Here is a 19,155-nt window from a genome sequence, read left to right as displayed (position 1 = left end):
GTCTGTTCCAGCTCAGCCTTAAAAATGGAGTAGTAATGAAAAAAGACATTTAAATCCTATTCCTGAATTGAGGCCACAAGAGTCGTAGGCACAATGCATACCAGAAACAAAGAAGCCTGTGCTTTCCCAGAAAACTTTATCTGTCAAAACTTCACAGAAAACACAAGAGGATGTGGTTTAGGGAGGGAAAGTAAATCCATTAGGGAAAAAAAGAAACCCCTTTCACTGGTGTAGAAGAAAACACCACATATCTCTGAGATGGGAAAGCACTGCTTGAGTATGCTTTTTTCTCTAATCTACTAACCTACGTTTCCACCTCCATGGAGAGGGCACGAACATATATATTTATATAAAATACATTCTTTACTGAAAAATGGGTAGTATTTCTACTTACAGGCTGTAAGTTAATTTTGTCACCTTCTTTGGAGAGGCTCATGTATTACTTTCCTTCACACACTATAAAGTCTGATAGCGCTTTCCTCATGCCCTTTACAGACCTTCCTGCTGCTTCAGCTCCTCCTACTTCCAACATATTTTCCTTTCTTTGGCTCAGGAAGAGGCAGAATGAAGACAGAGAGGGCTAATGATATGGATGATGGAGGTGGAGGCTGGGAGGATAAAGAACGAACTGGAACTTGCTTTGCTTTGGTTTTGCTTTAGCAATCTGCACCACTCTTGAGACAAAGCTTGCCTTTGCTCATCCTAGTCAGACAGAGCTGCTTTTGGCCTAGACTGACCTCCTACTGCTGGTAATCACATCTTCCTCTGACTTTCTCTACTTCTACTTCCTCTACTCAAGAGCTGAGTGCTGTCCTGTTCCATCACTTGCTTGCGTTAATGTGTATGGTACTGCAAAACATGTTACTTCATTAACCAGTTCAGCTAGTTAACAGAACAATTAATAGTCTTATCATATTAACTCGAGTGCATGTGTCTCTATAATTAGAGTATCCAGAGAACTACAGGGTATGATTAAGCTCCAGAGAAGTTCCATTATAACCTAGTTTTCCATATGTTCAAAGCATTCTGAAAATGTTGCCTTTGGAACTCAAATTTTGTGTGTCTAGTAAAAACTATTAACATGCCAGGAAGTCCTCCTCCGAACACAAAACCTAGCTTTTCAGAAAATTCACTGTATGTTTAAAGTATGAAGCAGGACTTACATTTTAGCTTAAATACTTATAAATAAAATTTCTCACTCTAAACTTACATGTCCTTGAGAGCCAGGGTCGCTTGTCCAGCTGGTGGTACACTCAGGATATGGGTTTCATTTTAAAACGGGGTCTGAGAGGATCACTCTATGGAGTGTCTGCTGCTGAAGCCCAAAACCCTCATGCCAGGTTTCGGTAGCTCCTCAGTGCTGCACTGCAGTTCCTGGCACTCATACTGTTGCACTCTTCTTCCTTCTCATGGCTTATTTCTACATAACACAAGTTACTTGTGGTCACTTGTGGCTTATTCACATATAACTTTCTTGTCATGCAGCTAATTCTATTTTTATATGCTTGTCTTACCTTGGACATGCTGCTGAGGTTAACCAGCTCTTGACAATACCAGGCTCATCAAAGAGTTATGTTACCCTCTGATGTGATCACGTTTTACAGTTTAATTTGGCTAGGTGCACAGAAAATCAACACTGGTAATAAGGCACGCTCAGAGATGGAGATGAGAAAGCCTGCTGTGATTTCAGGGTGTGACATTATGAATCCGGTGAAGAACTGCAATTGCAGCAAAATATGGCAACAACACATCTTGCTGTGCACCTGTACAGCCATGACTATGGTGAGCTTGAGGGGTCCCTATGACTGCCTCAGATATCTACTTTTGTACTAAAGATTTATTTATTTATTTATAAGAAAACTGTGACTTTTGATTTAGCCACTAAGGCTTCTTGTTTCTCCAGACCATGCTCCCTGTCACATTCACACAAGTAAAGCATTGTAGAGTGATACTCCTAGAACACTGTCTCCAAGTCCAGACTGTGGATCACCAATGGTTGCAAGTAGTAAAAATCTCCACCCAAGGCTGTGGAATTTAGCTTCCCTGAGGGTTGCCCATTCACCATTTCACATCCTGGGAGAGAAGGAGAGAAAAAATTTGACAGTCTCTGCAAAACTTTACCTCAGTCTCCTGTCAAAGGCTGCTTAAATTCTCCCTCTCCCCTACTCAGGATGCTAATATTTGCCTTAAGTATTTGAAGTTTAAAACATCAACACCCAGTAGGCTTCTCAGCTAGACCAAACTTCCCGTAGCTCACCAGCCCTCTCTCTATCATAGTATGATCTTCGCTCATTGGCTGATGTAGTGATAGGTGGAGTTTTTTTACACCTGAGAAAGTTACTTGTCTTCTTACCAGTAATCTCTCCTTACTAACATCTTGGAATGACCCCTCAGTCCATTCTCCCTTACTTTTATTTCCAGTCAGTCAAGAAACTAATCTGGAATCCCTCCCATAATGGGCCCATAAGCTGGCAACCTGGTTACTGGCAGATAAATTATGGGCCAAAATGCAGGGATAAAGGAGGAGGTCTGTGGTCCTGCTATGTCATAGAATATAATTCTTCTGTTTAAATATAGGACAAATTATATGATCTTCATTTTTCCTGGAGGAAATTTCCTTCTCTTAGACTGGGTCAACAAGCAAAGCAGAATCAACAATAAAAGGGCTCATAGGTGCATGAAGTACACATCAACTCTGGACAGAAGTTGGATGAATATTTAAGCCAGTGAAGTGAGGAAGAGCAATGGCTACAAAGAAGAGCAAGCTATGGAAAAGGAGGAAGGTGAAGTGACCTGTCTTTAGAAAAGCTGAGATACAGCTCTCTGACCACTACTGGAAGAGCACACAGCAAGGCAGAAGAAAGAAAGGAGCTAAGTGGCTGGCCACTACCGTGGTTTCCCAGGCAAAGGTTCTCACTCCTGAAGCATAACCACCTCCAGTATTTTACTGGTGCCCTCTCCTGCATGCAGCCTTCTTGCACAGCCAGTGTAGCCTCCAGAGAGTACAAGATTTTCAGGACTGGAAATAGGTATTTCTCCCCATTCCCTCTGTTCCCACACAGCGCATTGGTGTATGGTCAAAGGGAAACAGTACCCTTCAGAAATCCTTTTCAACAACCAGTGTGACTGTACCACCAGCACTTACTGGCATAGGAAACCCGTATCTTTAAAAATTGTTCTTATAAGCAGATGGAGTGCCTGTAACAGTTCTAAAAATACTTCAATAATGCTTTATTTGTAATTTTAAAAATATTAATATTTTAAAAATTGTTTAATAAATTGATTAGGCAATCTTCACAGGTATTTCCAGGCATGTGAATGTTCAGAAGAGAAGAAGTCAGGAAGACACTAGCATATTCAGCTTCCTGATTGTCAAAAAAGCGATAGAAAACACACCCATGGGTGCTGGAGTAGTGTGCCATGTCCCATTTTATTTCCATAGCACATTTTCTCTTGCACATTACAAGCAATGAAATGGTGAATGCAGACAGTGCTTTCCTTAAGTTCCTTCCCTGCTTACTGGGCCCTGCCTCACTGACGATGAGCACACTTTCTAGACACTTGTCCCAGGCCTCCTGTGCCTTGAAAACTGGTGGAGAACCTTGGAGGTCCTTTTCCTTGGAGACATTGTGCAGGATATTGAAGAAGGCAGGAGCAGAAATGACACTGGCCGCACTTTTATCCAGAAGTGATACAGCCTGCTAGGTTCATGCTTTACCACTCTTCTCCAGCTGACAATCTGCTGCTGGTTGCATTGATACCAGCATGCAGAACAGAAGGCAAGAGGCATTTCTTAAAATGGCACACACGTCTTGCCAAAATCCATACTTTTGGAAGGGAGAAAGATTCCCTCAGTTCAAACTGGTAGATGTCATCTCTGGGACAGCATCATGCTGGTCATCTTTCTGCTCTGTGGGTGACAGAAGCCTGGGTTGACTTTCAGGCTGAGGTTTGCACTGTGATCAGTAAAGTGCAGTATCTGCAGTGTTAACACTGGTAGCACAGCAGTTTATGAAGCCCATTCTCTCAAATACTAACTATTATTTTAAGCACATTAGCAACAGGAACAAGATCATCAATCACGTAAAAGATCTTTGCCACTGTAAGATGTTCCACTGTCCTCCTGACACCATAATGAGACAGATGTGTAGAAGTCTGATTGAAAAAGCCACCAGGTGGCAAAATCATCCATTCTGGACAAAAATGTTTGCCCTTATGGGCAGGTCCTGGAGATGGGGGACAGGAAAAGCTTGTCATTAAGCCTCATGCACGTTTCTTTTTCATGCAGAAATGCTGAATGTCCCAAGACTACATGCTGAGAGGATAGCTTTCTTCTGCACATGCTGTCGTGCTGGTGTGCCAGCAGAGAGCCCATAGTGGCTGCAGTGTGCAGTAGTGTCTTATAGACTGTCACATCAACACCCATCAGCAGAAATAAGTTCTCCTCCATTTTTTTTTTTTTTCCTTCTGGAGATCCACGTGTAAAAATGAGATGTTCCCATGAAAATAACGTTTGCTGCCTTCCTTAATCTCTCCTGCATCCTGCTACAAGCCACATTCATGAGTGGTTGATCCAGGTCCAGGCTGAAGTAATAGGAAAGGACAGAAATGAAAATGAGAAGATGGGTTAGCAGGCTAAAAGCACTTTTTCACAGGGGTTTATTAAGTGCAAAGAAGTTCTTCCTCTGACCATTTTGAAACACTGTCTCAAGCTGATGAATGCTAAAAGCGTTGGAAGATATGCTCAGAAATCCTAGCTCCAAACCTATCCTAGGACCAAATCTGATCACCTGTGTAATTGCAACATAGTTAGTCCAGGCGACATGAAGCTCTTCAGGTGCACATTCACATACGGGTTTGGTCAGCTCGGGTAAGCACGCTTGCGTCCAGAGCAAGAAATATTCTGCCAAGTCAACTTGGATGCTATAGGACCCATCTATCTCATAAACAGTGTGGTATGGAAAGTTCAGTGGAAAGAGACCCCCTAACTGGAGCAGGAAGGAGACATGGATCTGGTAGACTGGTTTGCAAAAAATAGGAAACCGAAATAATTGTCCTCTAAGGGCCTGCTCTGGCTCCATTTCACAATGTTCTGCAATTTCTAAACTTAAAAAAAAAAAAAAAAAAAAACAAACCCAAACCTGCTACAAAAATACAGCTGCTACAAAGTCAGTTAATGTGCTGCTGGTCTGTTCGCATAGCTTGGCTGAAAATGCTTCAAGGCAAAAGTAACAACAAAGATGTGCACCCCTTCCCTTCCTGTTCACCTTAATGAGGTGTGAACTCAGAAGGCTCTGTATGCTATTTAAATGCTACCATTAAGCCTCAGCTTTTTTTTTTTTTTTTTCTTCTTCTTCTATTAAAAACAATGATGTTACAGTTCCTCAGCAATCCTGTGTATTGAGAGAGGCAAGGGTCTGGGGGAAGAAATTATGCTTTATTGTATTATTAAGGACAGTTGAAGAACTGAAGGCAGCCTGTTGTATGGAATTTATAGGAAATTTTCTGCCTTTTAAATGCTTCATTCTGTAATCTCCTAATCTCCCTTTAATTTGTTCTGGTGATGATGTGGTTGTGTGGTGATGCTGTGATAGTGCTTCCAACGTATTTTAATAGAAGAACAGGATTAAACAAATAAAAGCACATAGTATGAGACTATTAACTAGGCAGAAATAAATACTATGCATCAGGATTCTGCAGCTGTTTTCCTGGACAAGGAAAGGGAAACCTGCTGCTGACTAAAACTGTATATGTCGTATTTCCTCTTCTGTGTTACTTTATTATCCAAAGTGAAAAATCTGGCCTGCTGTAATTGGTAACAAATTTGCTCGTGCTTGCCTCAGGATTTTAGAAAAAAGTTTGCAAAATCTCCTTGAATTTCCTTACCTAATATGCCAGAGCAGGGCTGGGAATGAATGGCACTTGTCCCCACCATGGTGAGTGGGAACTCCAGGCGTTGCTTGCCAGTACCAGGAATGACTAACATCGGTCTGTGTGAGCCTGCTGACCAGCACTCTCCACCTCTTTGCCCAGTGTGTTTTACCCTCGACCACAGAGTACTTGCCTAGGGGAAGGAGCAGAAGAAACCATTTCACTGGTGCCAAACTCAGAGTTATAATTCTGCCCAGTTGCTAGGAAACTATGCACGAGGCTCCGCAGGGCTGGGAGCCTATAAAGAGTAGCATGGCAAAAGTATGAACTTTCAAAAATAATGAGCAAGTGTTGTGCACATGTGCAAATTGTGGATTTTCCATGGTGCGCTGCTCAGATGATCCTGAACGAGTTGTTGCAGGAATAGTAAACGGCAGCTTTTTCGCTACCTTTTTAGTAGTCTTTCCCTGAAAAAACCTACTTAAAAGCTGGTGGGGCGAGGGCAGATTATTACATGTGCACAGTGATGTATTTAGCCAAAGCTACTTGGTTTTCTCAGTTGTCCTGGTATGCATGAGGACCGCTGTACCCCTCATGCCCACAGCTGAACTGTACCGAGACTCTGGCTGCTGTATTGTCGCTTAATGGGATCCTTGTTCACTCGGTTTATTCTGTGACTGCACCTACTCATCGACTTTACCATTGAACCATCAATATGCTAGATCCTCTTTCACTCATTTTGTTTTCCTGTCCTGTTGATTAGTGAGGAAACCTTGAAAATACAAGTATTTAAATAAAGCAAATTATATCAGCAGCTTTGAAAACAGGCCTTGAAAAATCTGATCTTTCTTACAAATTCTGTTATAAAGATGTCAAAATAGTTGATTGCTATTTGTTTTAGTAGAAATTATGCAAGTGAGTCTATCTCCCTTCAGACTGTTATCTACTCCTATCCAGATATTAAATTGAATATGTAACAATTATCCACGGAGGAAAACTATTTACAGTCTTTTCATGTTTCATCCATTATGAACATTAAAAAGTATCGAGTATACAGACATATATGCTCAGAAGACCAAAAAAAATCCAGAATCAACAGAATTTAAGGTCAGCCTGTTACAAAACATATGATAAAAAAAAAAAAAAAAAAATCCAGACTTGACAAAACTTAAGGTCAGCCTGTTGCAAAACATGTGAGCCTTTGACTGTATTTATGGAAAAACAAGCCATAATCGAGACATGGTGGTGCTACACAATTGAGAAATCAAAGGCAATTGGAATGATACATAACACAATTTTTGAACTTAAAAATATATGCAAGGAAGTTGCCTATGACAAACAAGATAGGTTTAAACTAAACTGAGTAACTGTAGCAGCTTTGGGTAACACATTTTTTCTTTCTAAAAGACTACAATATCCATTGCTTTCCCTGATGCCATTATTTCTCTAATTTGAGGTAATACAAAAATTTCCTGATTGTTTGCTAAATCACTTGCAGAATTAAGTTTAGTAACTCTACAGGTTCAAGAAAACCAGCTGACCAAAGATCAAAAAACAGAAAGCTGAAGAGGGTAATGGGCCTGTCTGCTAGAACCTGAATCTTCGTCAGCAGTCACAACAGCAGCACCAAGATTAAACCTAAGGAGCAATACAAAGCCTGGAACTCTGTCATGAAATATTGCCAAAGTTCTTATAATAAACTCTGTTAAGTATTGATGACCAGCACAAATTATTACTTTTCTGTGACTCTCTGACTCAAAGCTTTGAATTCTATAGTAAAGTAAAAAAAAATTTTCTTTAAATTTAAAAAATCAACACCCACAGATTCCCTCTGGCATGGCGAGATGTTTGCTCTCCACTTCACTGGCTGGGTGTCATAAAGTTTACAAAATCTGTGCCACATATAGAATGAACAATTGTTTCCCCTGTTCACTGAACAGACAGATTCATAATTTCATTTTTCTAGGTTCAACTTCTTCATAAAAGAATCAGAAAAATAAAGACAAAAAAACTCCACAGAGATTGCTCTTAAGTTGGAAAACTTATATTTCATATTTTTACTCTATTTCATGGCAATTTGTGTTTCATTTTAAGAGTATGTAATGTATTTTTAGCAGCTTAGAATGTTTTTCTCGAATCAAACAAAAGAAAATTGACTTCCTGAGAGGCCCCCACGTTCCCAGCAATGGCCTCCATGCAATTACGACGATTCTTTGGAGTTTATACTTGGCAAACAATTTTTAACAGGAAGGAATGTTATTTGCTACCTGACAGATTAAAATACTTCACGCAATTTTATGTATTTCACTGTGTGTGCCTTAATTCTGTAGGAAGTTTTAGATGTGAAATCCTTCCTTTGTGAGGTGCCTCACTGCCTTCAGATCTGGACGTGGGAACAATCCCTCCGGAGCGAAGTTAATCCTGCAGCGAGGGAGAGGTATGATGTGATCGTTTATAAAAGGCATCTGAAGCCATGAAATTACATAACCTGTCTGCAAGCGCCTTTTATAAAAATACGTGTGAAGAAATGTACTCGCCAAGCGTGGCCTGTGAGGGCTAAAGTGTTTTGGTATGAATTTTAAAATCAGTTTTTAAAATGCGATCGCAATCGGTTTAACCCTCGCTCTCCCCCTCTCCCAGCCGACGTTCATCACCCTGCTCGGGGCACGGCGCTCGCCTTCGCCGCTGGCCCCGCTGCGACACCCCCGGTCCTTCCCGGGAGGGCCGGGGGGGGTGGGGGCACGCTTTGGAAAGAGGCCGAAACGGCGCAGGCGGCCGCCGCCGGCCCTGCGCCCCGCCCCGCCCCGCGCTCCTCATTGGCTGTCGCCTGCCCGATATGCAAATGCGAGCGGCGGCCCCGCTGCGAGCGGCAGCCGCCAGGCGGGAGCGGAGAGCCGCGCTTCCCGCGCGCGCGGCGGCGGCGGCGGCGGCGGCGGCAGGCGCGGGGGGGGCGCGGAGGCGGGGGAGCCCATCGCCGACACCCCAGGGAGGCCCCGGGGCCGGCGGCGGCCGCCCGCACCGCCCAGCCCGCGTAGCGCCGAGGGGGTGGGGAGGGGAAGGGGTGGGGGTGGGTTGCGGAGGACGGCGTGCAGCGACGCGCAGAGACAAACCGCCCGACGTGCGCCCCTCTCTGTCTTTTATATATGCGTATAGATACGTGTGGATAGGCGTGCAGAAGTTTGAAAAAAATGTAAAAAAATTCTCTCGGGCCGCACTCGAGTCAGCCGCCAGCGAAACGTGCTGTCCAGCCTGGCAGCGAAAGGAAGGAAGGCTGGGGGGGAGGAGGCGGGGGCTGCCCGCAGGCTGTGACTTTACCGCCTTTTTCCTTGCTCCGGCCAACGATTTGCATCCCGTTCGGCGTCGAGCCAAACCAACAGCCAGCCTGAGCAAATAATAGTATTTCCTTCCCCGCCCCCGCACCCCCCAACACCACCCCACCCCCCCAAGAAAAAAAGAAACCCCCAAACCACCACCACCAAATCAAAACAAAAACCACACACTGCACCCCAAAACAAAAGGCAGAAGGCCGTTTCTGGAAAGAGAGAAAAAGAAAAAAAAAAAAAAAAAAAAAAAAAGACCTCAACACAACGAGTCCTTGAGGAAAGAAAGATTTGTTTCCTGGAAAATGTGAAACCAACGGCTCAGTGGTGTGTGTTACAGATTTCACGATCTCATTTATTTAATGCAATACACTGCAATGGTATGTGGTGCTTAAAATTTTATATATATATATTTTTTTTTTATTTTTTATTTTTTTTGGTGAAACTTTCTTGACTCTTGTAATTCCTCCAGGCTGAAATTGTGTCTCTGCGGTTTCAAAGTAGATGTTATACTCCCTTCTTAAATGCTGATACCACTTCTGCTTTACAGGATGAGATATAAGTGGTGGATTGTTTATATTTTGCTTTTTTGGCAGCTTTTGTATATGGGTCACACTTTTATGCCAGGAATCACTTGATGGGAGTTTGTGTCCGAAAGTGCTGAACTTGGCACATTTCCTGCTTCAACTTTTTCCCCCCTCCGCCGCCTTCTCTGGCAGGCAACTATCAGTTAAATAGTGGAAAGGATTAATGCAAATGCTACTTTATTTGTACCTTGCAGACACTTCTTTTCCCCTTTCTTCTTGCAGTAGAGATTGCTCCTTTACTCGTGTTTTAATATAATATTTTCTCTCTGGCTGTCTTGATGGTTTTTGTAGTTAATGGACTGCTGTGTTAATGTATAATGTTGAGGAAATGGCATTGCTGTTGTGTATGGTCTGCTCGATAAATTGTCTGGAGGCTTGTGCTGGTCTCTTTCACACTATATTGCAGGATGCAGTGTTCGGGTGGCATTTCTGGCTTGTTTTTTAAAGTTACTTTAGAAGGTTTCTTTTTGTTTCTCCCCCCCCCCCCTCCCTTTCCCCCCTCCCCTCCTTTTTTCACTGCCGTTTTGTTGTGGGACCTGTGTGTGTATTTTAATTCATTCCTTTCTCTTGCATGTCTGTATGCATGTGTATGTGTGTGTGTGTGTGTGTGTCTGTCTGTCTGTCTGCTTTCCCTCTTGTCCTCTCTTCGCCTGTGTGTCTGGGCCACATTTTAATGCACAATATCCCATCCATTAAGTTGTGGTTGAATGCGGAGTGTGTGAGGACTTGGCAGCTCTCAGGTTGAAGGGGGTGGGGAAGCCAGTTTCGACTCTGACACAAGATGCCGATGTGGCGTGATCTGAATTATTATTAGGGCTGCGAACATGGCCATCTTCTCCTCCCGCTGCTGGAAAGCGCTGCCATTGAACTTGAGACGGGACAGACAAGATCTCCAACTTTTTTTTTTTTTTTTTTTTTAAAGTACAGTAGCTGGCAGGGAAAAGGCGCCAAAACACACAAGATTAACTCGTAATGTTCTCTGAAGCGGTTTTGAGCTGCAACGCTTACAATTTTAACTTTGAATCACAAGAAAAAAGAAAGTAAAGCACTTTTATAATTCTAATTTGGACATTTAAATCCAGCTTCTAGACACCGCTCCCCCCTTCCTCCCTCCCCCCCCCCCCCCCCCCCCCTTCAAAATCTGTCAAGTGATATAAACTGTCAGGAAAGATGGTGCCAAAATTTTATTGTTGTTGGTGGTGTTTATGTCAAGATCAGCAAATGTGAATTTTTAAAGAATTTACTGTATCGAGGTAGAGAGGGTTTCATGCCTTTATAAGACTGAGAATGTGACCCACAATGAGGACAAAACCTGCATAGTTGTGTAACCCAAAACGTTGTGGTTTACGGGTTTACACTTGAGGTTTGATGTTTTCATTTGCTGGTCTGGGAGCCGTAGAAAGCTCAAGTATTATAGTCCCCATCAAATCATATGTGGACAGGGGTCAAGTGTGCACACCCTTCATATGTATTTTTGTCTCCGTAGAGAGTCAGTAGTGTGTTTCTTTACTTTTGATTGTCAATACGCACACTTTCTGTCTGTTCATACATCTACACAGGATATATACACTGTGTGTTTCTTCTGATCACCCAGAAACAAACAAAAGTGCTAGTAAATGTTATGATATAGATATATTTCTAGGTGTGATACTACACTGACTTAGAAGTTCTACGGATTGCTGTTGGCATTTTAAATCATAAATACTTTACAACTCAGCCGCATATGAAGTGTATTGAGACCCCATAAACCAATGTATTATCAGTTTGTTTATTTAATCAGTTACATTTGTTCCCTAAATGTTTTCTACCCAACTTTCTGTGTATATATATATGTTTATGTATACATGCATACCTATGTGCACACACAATACTTCTGTACATAAGAACACTGACCAAGGCTCTGATTATGCCAAAGATGTGAAACTTTGCAGTTTAATGTAATGGTACAAGAGGTCTTGCAAGGCACGAAGGCTAGTTATACAGATAGAATCACCATGAGGTAACACCCTGATGATATAATATGGTTTAAGTTACTTGTTCCATGTAGTTGACATAAACTATATTATGTTTGTGCAGCTCAGCATTTATGTTTGTAGCTAAGTAACTGTATACCTAATGGTCATGTGTGTGAATGGTGTTTCCTAACAGAGGGTGAAAAATAAATTAACAGTGTTGCTATTAAACTAGATATAAAAACCACTGTAAAGCTTGTATTTTGGATCACAGAAACCTCTTAAGTAAAACTTTTGGAGCTAGTTCTCAGATACTGAATCTTTTAGATGGAATGCCATATGCCAGAATAAATTGTTTCTGATTTTCACGAAGAGACTACTGGAATTTTAATGAAAATTTGATTTCTTAGAAGTTCAGGATGTGTAGGTTTAGATAGCCAAAGTGCCCACTTGTATCCTGAGAGAATCTTAGGCTGCACACGTCAGCATCATCAATATGTTTCTCTTTGATTTTTGATGCATAATAATATTCATGTGCTCCAAAACTTGAAACATTTGAGCAGTTGTCCAGCCAAACAGCATCAGCTGAAATTCCGCTTTAGGAAAGATATTGGTGGTCTAACTGGCCTCTCCACTTTTTAACGTTAATTATCTCTAAAGTCCAAAGGCAGTGCTGCTTTGCAACATCTGGTAAACTTTGTGAGCATTGTCTGTGAGGGACAGAGGGAAAACCCAGGCTGCCAGTGCAATTCTGGCATACCAGGATCTGCACCACTGGCAACAAACTCCTCTGGGGAGCTAGGGTGGGTGATGGGGAGCAAGCCCATCCACTCATGGTATCAAAAAGCCTTTCTGGTTCTCTCCTGAGATGAACTGCCTCAGAGCCTGCAGCGTGGGCAGTGGATGTCCTTCCACCCAGGCCACCCTGGCCAGAGGTCTGTGGGAGGCATGAGGCAGGGTGGGGTGGGGATAGCCCCCTGCCCCTCCCCGGGAGGGTGATTCACACACAGCTTCAGTATTTACCACTTACTGATGTGAAAGGTGCCTGCTGTTCCTGAACGCGTATTTTTGTTGGGTTAATTTTTCTGGCACCTGTGTGCATGTGCCCAGCTGCTTGTGTGTTCAGGCGTGTGTTACCGGTGCTCACGTTGCGTCTTGCCTGAAGGCAGAATTCCTCGGGCCATCCTGGCCCCCTGGAGTTGGGAACAGCTCCCGGTGGCTATCACCAGGAAGGTCAGCTGGTGACTTTTTTTTTCTTAATTGCCTACATTGAAATGATAGCTGAACCTTCAGATCCAGCATGGAGGTTGGCACAGCTCTGGCAGTGAGGATGAAAAGCAACCGTCCCCCAGCCCAGAGCTTCAAGGGTAGAGAACTTGCAGCAGCAGCAGGGTTTTCAGTGTGTAAGATGGGAGGGAAGGGTTTTCAGGGGGATGGGGAGTTAATGCAAGCCAGGACTTGAAAGCAATTGAACCACTTTCCCACAAGGTCTCCCTGCATGCCAGGGCCCAGCCACTGTGGCTGCTGTCATTGCTGCATTAATACCATGTTTCTCCAGGCTAACCCAGTTCCCACATACCTATTTTCGTACCTCTGCAAGGAAGTGGTAGAGAGTTGCTCTTTTTATTTTAATTGAGTTCTTTCTCTGTTCTGGAAAGAATCTTTAGCTTGCTTTCCTGTGAAGGGAGCCGGGGAAGGGGTGTGTGGTTTGGATTTGTCTGTGAGGGCTGTGTGTGTGTGGGTGTGTGTGTGTAAGGTTCTCCCAGGACAAAGCCTCCTTCCTGTATGGGTTTCCACTAGGATTAACCAGAAGGAACAGAGCTGAAACATGCCTTTTGGGTGCCCAGTTCAGCCTGCTTTCACTTCTGCACAGGGAGCATGTGGGTCAACCTGGAGGCAAACCCATGGCAACCTGCACCGTGCCTGCTTTGCCGCCTAGGTCAGGTAGAAGACAAGATGCTACACGAGCCATGCTGGCCAGCCCACTCCATGTCCCTCAGGATGTGAGGGGCCTGCTCAGTCCTGGGCCAGCAGACCGGCTCTGGGGTGGGTCTGGCTTTGCTGGGATCCCCAGCAGCGCTATTCTGGGGGCATACTAACACGTGCTGCAGGGCTGGCTGGGCTCAGCCCCCCTTGCCTGCTCTGGGTAGGGATGCAAACCCACCTTCAGCCGGCTCTTTTGGGGATGCAAACCCAATCTCACCCTGACTTCACACCGCCTTGGCAGTAGCGAGGGCTGCAGAAAGTGCCCAGCTTGGTGTCTGCCCTTACCTTGCTGTTTGCTTTTTCCAGCTCACCTCTCATCCTGGGACCTTGCCAGACGGTTCTTGCTCTTAATGTACAGGTCTCTAGCACAAAGTGGTCCCTTGGCCAGGACCTGGGAGGGAGTGGGGACTTCTGCAAGCCCTGACAGGGAGAAGGAGATGCTTCTCGCATCCATGCAGCTCACAGGGGTGGCCTTGCTGATGTGGTGGTGGGGGGCTTACCCTGATCCTCCCAGAGAGTTGAGAGGGAGGAAGGGGATGGAGGGGGCTTATTGTGGTTTTAAATCGGGTCCACAATAATGGCTTGTTGTGTAGGAGTCCAAGCGCTCCAAGAGGTGTGTTCAAGGACATCGGTGCATTTGTGCCAAGGGGAATGTCTTTTATGGTAAATTAACTCCAGTTAAATTGAATATTAATTCAAAGGAAAACTCCAGGATTTAAAAGCTGGTGTTATCAGCTTTTTGCAGCGTCTGGGTAAAGGAAAAGATGATAGGATTTGGGGGGGTATCCTACACCAGATAGGAAAATTGCTCATTGTGGTTAACCCCGAGTTTGCCTCATCCCTTATTTCCTTGGCATATGCTCTGAACTTGTCACTTATCAATGTGGTCTGTAGAAGGGAAGAACCGCGGCTCTTGCTCAAACCCTGCAAATCTGAGGGAACTGGGCAAGTGCAGTTGGAAACCGGAGCTGCGGGGATGCGGTGTGGATTCTGCAAGGGTTAACGCGTCGGGCTCTTGCTGTTTCCTTTGACATTACCTGTCTTGTACGGGCTCTCTCCTTCTCCCGCCCATCCCCCTGCTTCTTTTGGTTTGTAAATTTATGGGAATTGCAGCTGGTAGACTTGGCAAGCTCCCCTCATTAAGAGCCCTCTTTGAAAATGGGCTGTGTTTGAGCATTTCCCTAATGAGGACAGGACGGGGTTAAAAAGTGACCATTTCATGGTTGACTTGAACCTGCCTACTTTCCTTGATGTGTAGTTGTGAAATGCCTGACGTGAATAAACTCTCACTTTGGGCAGGGAGGAAGTCAGCGGTCCCTCCGGGGGGCTGCGCACCGGCCCCGGGAGCTCAAACGCTCCCGCCCGCAGGCGGTAGCGGAGGTGCTGGGGTCGGGACGGGGGTGGGTCGCACACACCGAGAACCCCCTCCCACACACCCGCTCCCAAATCATCCCCGCTGTTCTCCGCGTCGCAGCCCTCCCCGCAGGAGCCGAAATAAAGTTTCGTTCGCTGCTTTTCCCCCGCCTTGCCCCAGTTCCCCCCGTAAGCGCTGCCTCCGGGAGACTGAAACCGGACCCCGCGCCCTGTTGCTGCCCGGGAGCCGGGACCCCCCGCCACTGCCCGGCAGCCGCCTGCGAGGGCCGGGGCAGCAGTTACCGGCCGTGCTGGAGAGGGCCCCCCCCGGCCCCCCTTTCTTTGCGGGGGCCAGCGGGGGGACCTGCCCTCCCCTGTGCCCGCCGAGGCGAGGGGCAGGGGCGCCTGAGCCCCGCCGCCGCTGACAAAATCGTACCCCGGTAGGAGGAGAAGGGAAGTGAACCTCCTGCAGATGGCAGCCGCCCTCCACCCCCCCCCCCCCCCCCCCCGCAATCCCCGGCAACTTTCTCCCACCAGAAGAGAGGGAAAATGAGGGATGTTTGCAGAACGTGCTGGTTCCTTCTGCAGCGTTAGGTGGTGATTAATGAAGGGGGAGGGCAGAGGAGGGGGATCCGGCGGCGAAGGGATGTGTTTGCAGGAGGAGGAGGAGGAGGAGTGTAAGTGATGATTGTGTAATTAAATAATTAAAAAAAAAACCAAACCAAAACAAAAAAAACAAAACAAAACAAAACAAAAAAAACCATAACCACAAAAATCTTAAGTCTCATTTCGGGGGAGAGCTGGAGCGGAGTCCAGAGGGTGCAACCGGTCAATTTTTCAACTTCCAAGTTTTTGCAGAGTGGAGACACGCACACATCCCCGCGTACCCGCACCCCCACGCACTCCCACACCCACACACGCGCGCGCGCTCACACGACGGACACGGCGGGAGCACACCGGGATGGAGCGCGGGGACGCCCCACCCCACCTCTCCTAGCCTTCCCCCCCCCCCCCCCGCCCCGATCCCCCGGATCGCCCGAATTTCCAAGCGGCCGCTGCCGTTGCGGCGGGCGCGCGCCGGGCGGCCTCTCGCGGCTGACCCGCGGGGCGGGGGGAGGGGCCGGGGGAGCCCGCGCCCCCCCGCGCCCATGCCCCGCGCGCGCGCTCCCGCCCCGGCTCGCTCTCGCGCGCGCGGTCGCGCTGCTCCCGCGAAGTTTCGGCTGCCCGTCACTCGCCGGGGTTTTCCTGCTCCGCTCCGGGCTGTAACCTTGAACTTTCGAGAGCGCGGTGACAGTGCCGCAATAACCCGCCACTAACAACTTCTTAAAAAAAAAAAAAAAAAAAAAGAAAAAGAAAAGCGAAACAAACAAAAAAAATCCTCCCGCCCACCCCCTCCCCCCCCCCCCCCCCCGAGTCCTTCCCCCCTCATCTGCAAAACAACCACCAGCAGCAGCAGCAGCAAAAGCAAGATTCCTGCGCCGCCGACTACAAGAGGGTTAAAAGTGTAGATTGGATTTCACCCCGGGAAATCTAGCACACGGAGTGAACTTGAATCTTTGGCTATTTAAGGAGGACTGGGGTTTGTTGTGAAGTTGTGGTGATCCAGGGCAGAGCCCCGTCCTGATTGATTTCATCTTCCTTGAGTCTCAGATGACTATAAAATGAATAGATGAAATTATTCCTTTTTGAGGCTTTTCTTTGGGGCTCTTCGGGCAGCGTGTTCTCAAAGCGAAGTCATGATGTATTCTCCAATCTGTCTCACTCAGGTATAGACGCGTTTTATTTAATTTATTTGTTATTTTATTTTCACTTTTTTTTTCATTTTCCTAAATTATTTTTATATGTATGTGAGTTCTTAATGAGTCATTACTAGTACTTGTAACGGGTTAAAACACAGTTGTAACTGCTTGTCAGATCCAAACTCCTCTCGCAGGAGCGAATAGTAGAGAATAAACTATACCAGGCCATTGTTTTGGGGAGATCCATTCAAAGTGTCACCCGTAGACAAATACTGTTAATTGTCGGTGCATAGGAAGTCAAAGGTTAACAAAATGGAAATGAGCATAATTACGCTAAAAAGCAGGTTTGGGAAGTATTGATTTGATAGGAATCACACGATTTGCTCTCTCTTTTCAGCTCGCCAGTTCACGCAGCGCCTAATGAAAGGGTTTGAAAGGAAAAGTGCTGTTTTTGACAAAAAACCGAGCGCTCGCCGGTGCGAAGCAATCCCGTCTTATGCTTAATTAATAATACGCGGCCTGCCAGCAGCGGGGGCGATGCGAGCGGGGATGCCTGAGCTGCGCGGCACTTTCTCGCCCGGTGCTGCAGGGGCACGGCGCTTCCCCGCGCTGCTCCGCGCCCCTCCGCGCCTCAGCGCAGGGCTGGCGGGGGGAGCCGGTGCCCTCCCCGCCCAGGCGACCGGCCGCGCCGGGCTCTCACCACCGCGCTTGCCGCCGCTGTTCCAGCCCCGACGGCGGCTGCCAGCGGGTCTGGCGGGGGGGAGCGAGGCGAAGCCGCGGCCGGCGCAGCGCGGGGCCGCGGAGCGGGGCGGAGGGCGGGGGGCGGCGGGCAGCCCGAGCGGGGGTCCCCGCCGCGGCGGCGTGCAGGGCTTGAGACCGGAGCGGGGTTTAGGGAGCGGGCTTGGGAAGTTCCCCCGGTGGCCCCGGGGCGTCTTTGCCGGGCGCCCGGTAACGGGGAGCGAGCGCCGGGGCACCGGCGCCTGTGCCGGTCTGTAAAGCCGGGGGACAGTTTTCATGAGCTTTTGTGAAAGTCTGTCTTAGGAGGATGTGATGTAAACTGATTAAGCGATAACTGCTTGCGTCCACATTGGTGCAACAAATAGCTAAAGAAGCACAAAATGTGCGAAAGTAACGTTTCCCGCAAAACTGTTGTTACAGCGGCCAGCGATGCACTTTAGTTGCACGGTGGAAAAATAAACGGGGTTTAAGCTATTCCACGATTAGAAAGCGTTGTAATTCAAAGGGACAGAAGTATTCATAAATTGTGAATGAAGATGGAAACAGTGATAAGGCTTATTCAGTGATTGGATACAGTCCTGTAGCTTTTTGGCTGACACATTTTTTATTGTTTATATTTTGTTTGGCATCTAAGTGTGATTGACTTAGATATGGATATTTTCAGCAAGTAAACGTGAGCTGCAGTGGAGCAGAGCTGGAAAAGAGTACTGTTGAGATATTTCTTCTTCAAAAGAGAAATGAATGCATGTAGGAAGAGTTTTGTGTAACAGATACACACATGCTTGCAGGTACCACATAGAAATAATTACATACGGTGGAGTCTGCAATTAGTAAAAATTAATTCTGTGTGGGCTGCCCATCCTGTGAAATTATTGACAGGCAATAAGACCTCTGCACCGGAGTATTAGCCTGGGAGCACAATTTAAGAAAGAGGTTTTTTACTTCAGGGACACGCATATTTTCACTACCACCTCTACTGCAGGGGGTAGTTAATTTTGTTGTTTCCTGCTCTAATGTTTCCCCCCCCCCGATATGTTTGCTTTTTGGACTCACATGTATTAAATCTGTACGAAAATACCGCACTCAGGTGTATACAAAAACACAACATTGTACTTCTACAGCCATAAATATGAGAAAGGAATTCCTGGCTTTTGTGCATAGATAACTTCTCCATAATATTCTACAGTTGCGCTATATCATGGGCCATGCAGAGACAGTTTCCATTTAGTGGTACATACATGGAACACAGTTGCAGCAAATTGGTTTTAGTTTGGAATCTTTCTCTACCTGTTTGGAATGATAAAGGCATTTAAAAAATAATCTTTCATCCCCATAAATTGAAAATAAAGAACACACTGGCAGTGAGAATTTATACTTTGTGTTATTTATTTATTTAAAGCAAAAGACTGATTAATCTTGAGTTGTGACCAAGTTAAAGTAGTACTGCCAAAATTGTTCTCTCCATTGTGTTCTCTGTCTCTAGGGCTCTTGCGGTGCACGTTGACTCTGGTAGTATATGCTCAGAATAAAATATTTTGGTAAAAGTTCTAAATACAGAACACCTGTTTGGACTGAGGTCCTTGTGAAAGCGCAGTTTGTGCTGAGACAG

The 19,155-nt window shown here is 46.0% G+C and overlaps 1 protein-coding gene across 11 annotated transcripts in view; it reads left to right on the top strand.

Annotated features, from left to right (window-relative positions):
• The window catches only part of NFIB (nuclear factor I B), a 277,174-nt gene that overhangs the window by 84,416 nt on the left and 173,603 nt on the right, over window positions 1-19,155 (top strand). For 3 of the 11 annotated variants that reach the window (XM_033004190.2, XM_033004188.2, XM_033004197.2), the window contains exon 1: window positions 16,471-16,835. The exons of 6 other annotated variants lie outside the window; for them this stretch is intronic. In XM_033004190.2, the coding sequence (XP_032860081.1) occupies window positions 16,806-16,835 (30 nt within the window). In that variant the 5' untranslated portion in view covers window positions 16,471-16,805. Of the gene's footprint in view, window positions 1-9,460; window positions 9,572-16,470; window positions 16,836-19,155 lie in introns of those variants that run through there. 2 more of the 11 variants (XM_033004189.2, XM_033004194.2) reach the window with 2 other exon arrangements.

The sequence above is a fragment of the Tyto alba genome, unplaced genomic scaffold, assembly GCF_018691265.1.
Source record: "Tyto alba isolate M040663 unplaced genomic scaffold, T.alba_DEE_v4.0 Super-Scaffold_42, whole genome shotgun sequence".
NCBI classification, from domain to species: Eukaryota; Metazoa; Chordata; class Aves; order Strigiformes; family Tytonidae; genus Tyto; species Tyto alba.
The sequence above is the reverse complement of the archived record's forward strand: the minus strand, read 5'-3'. Positions and strand labels throughout refer to the sequence as shown.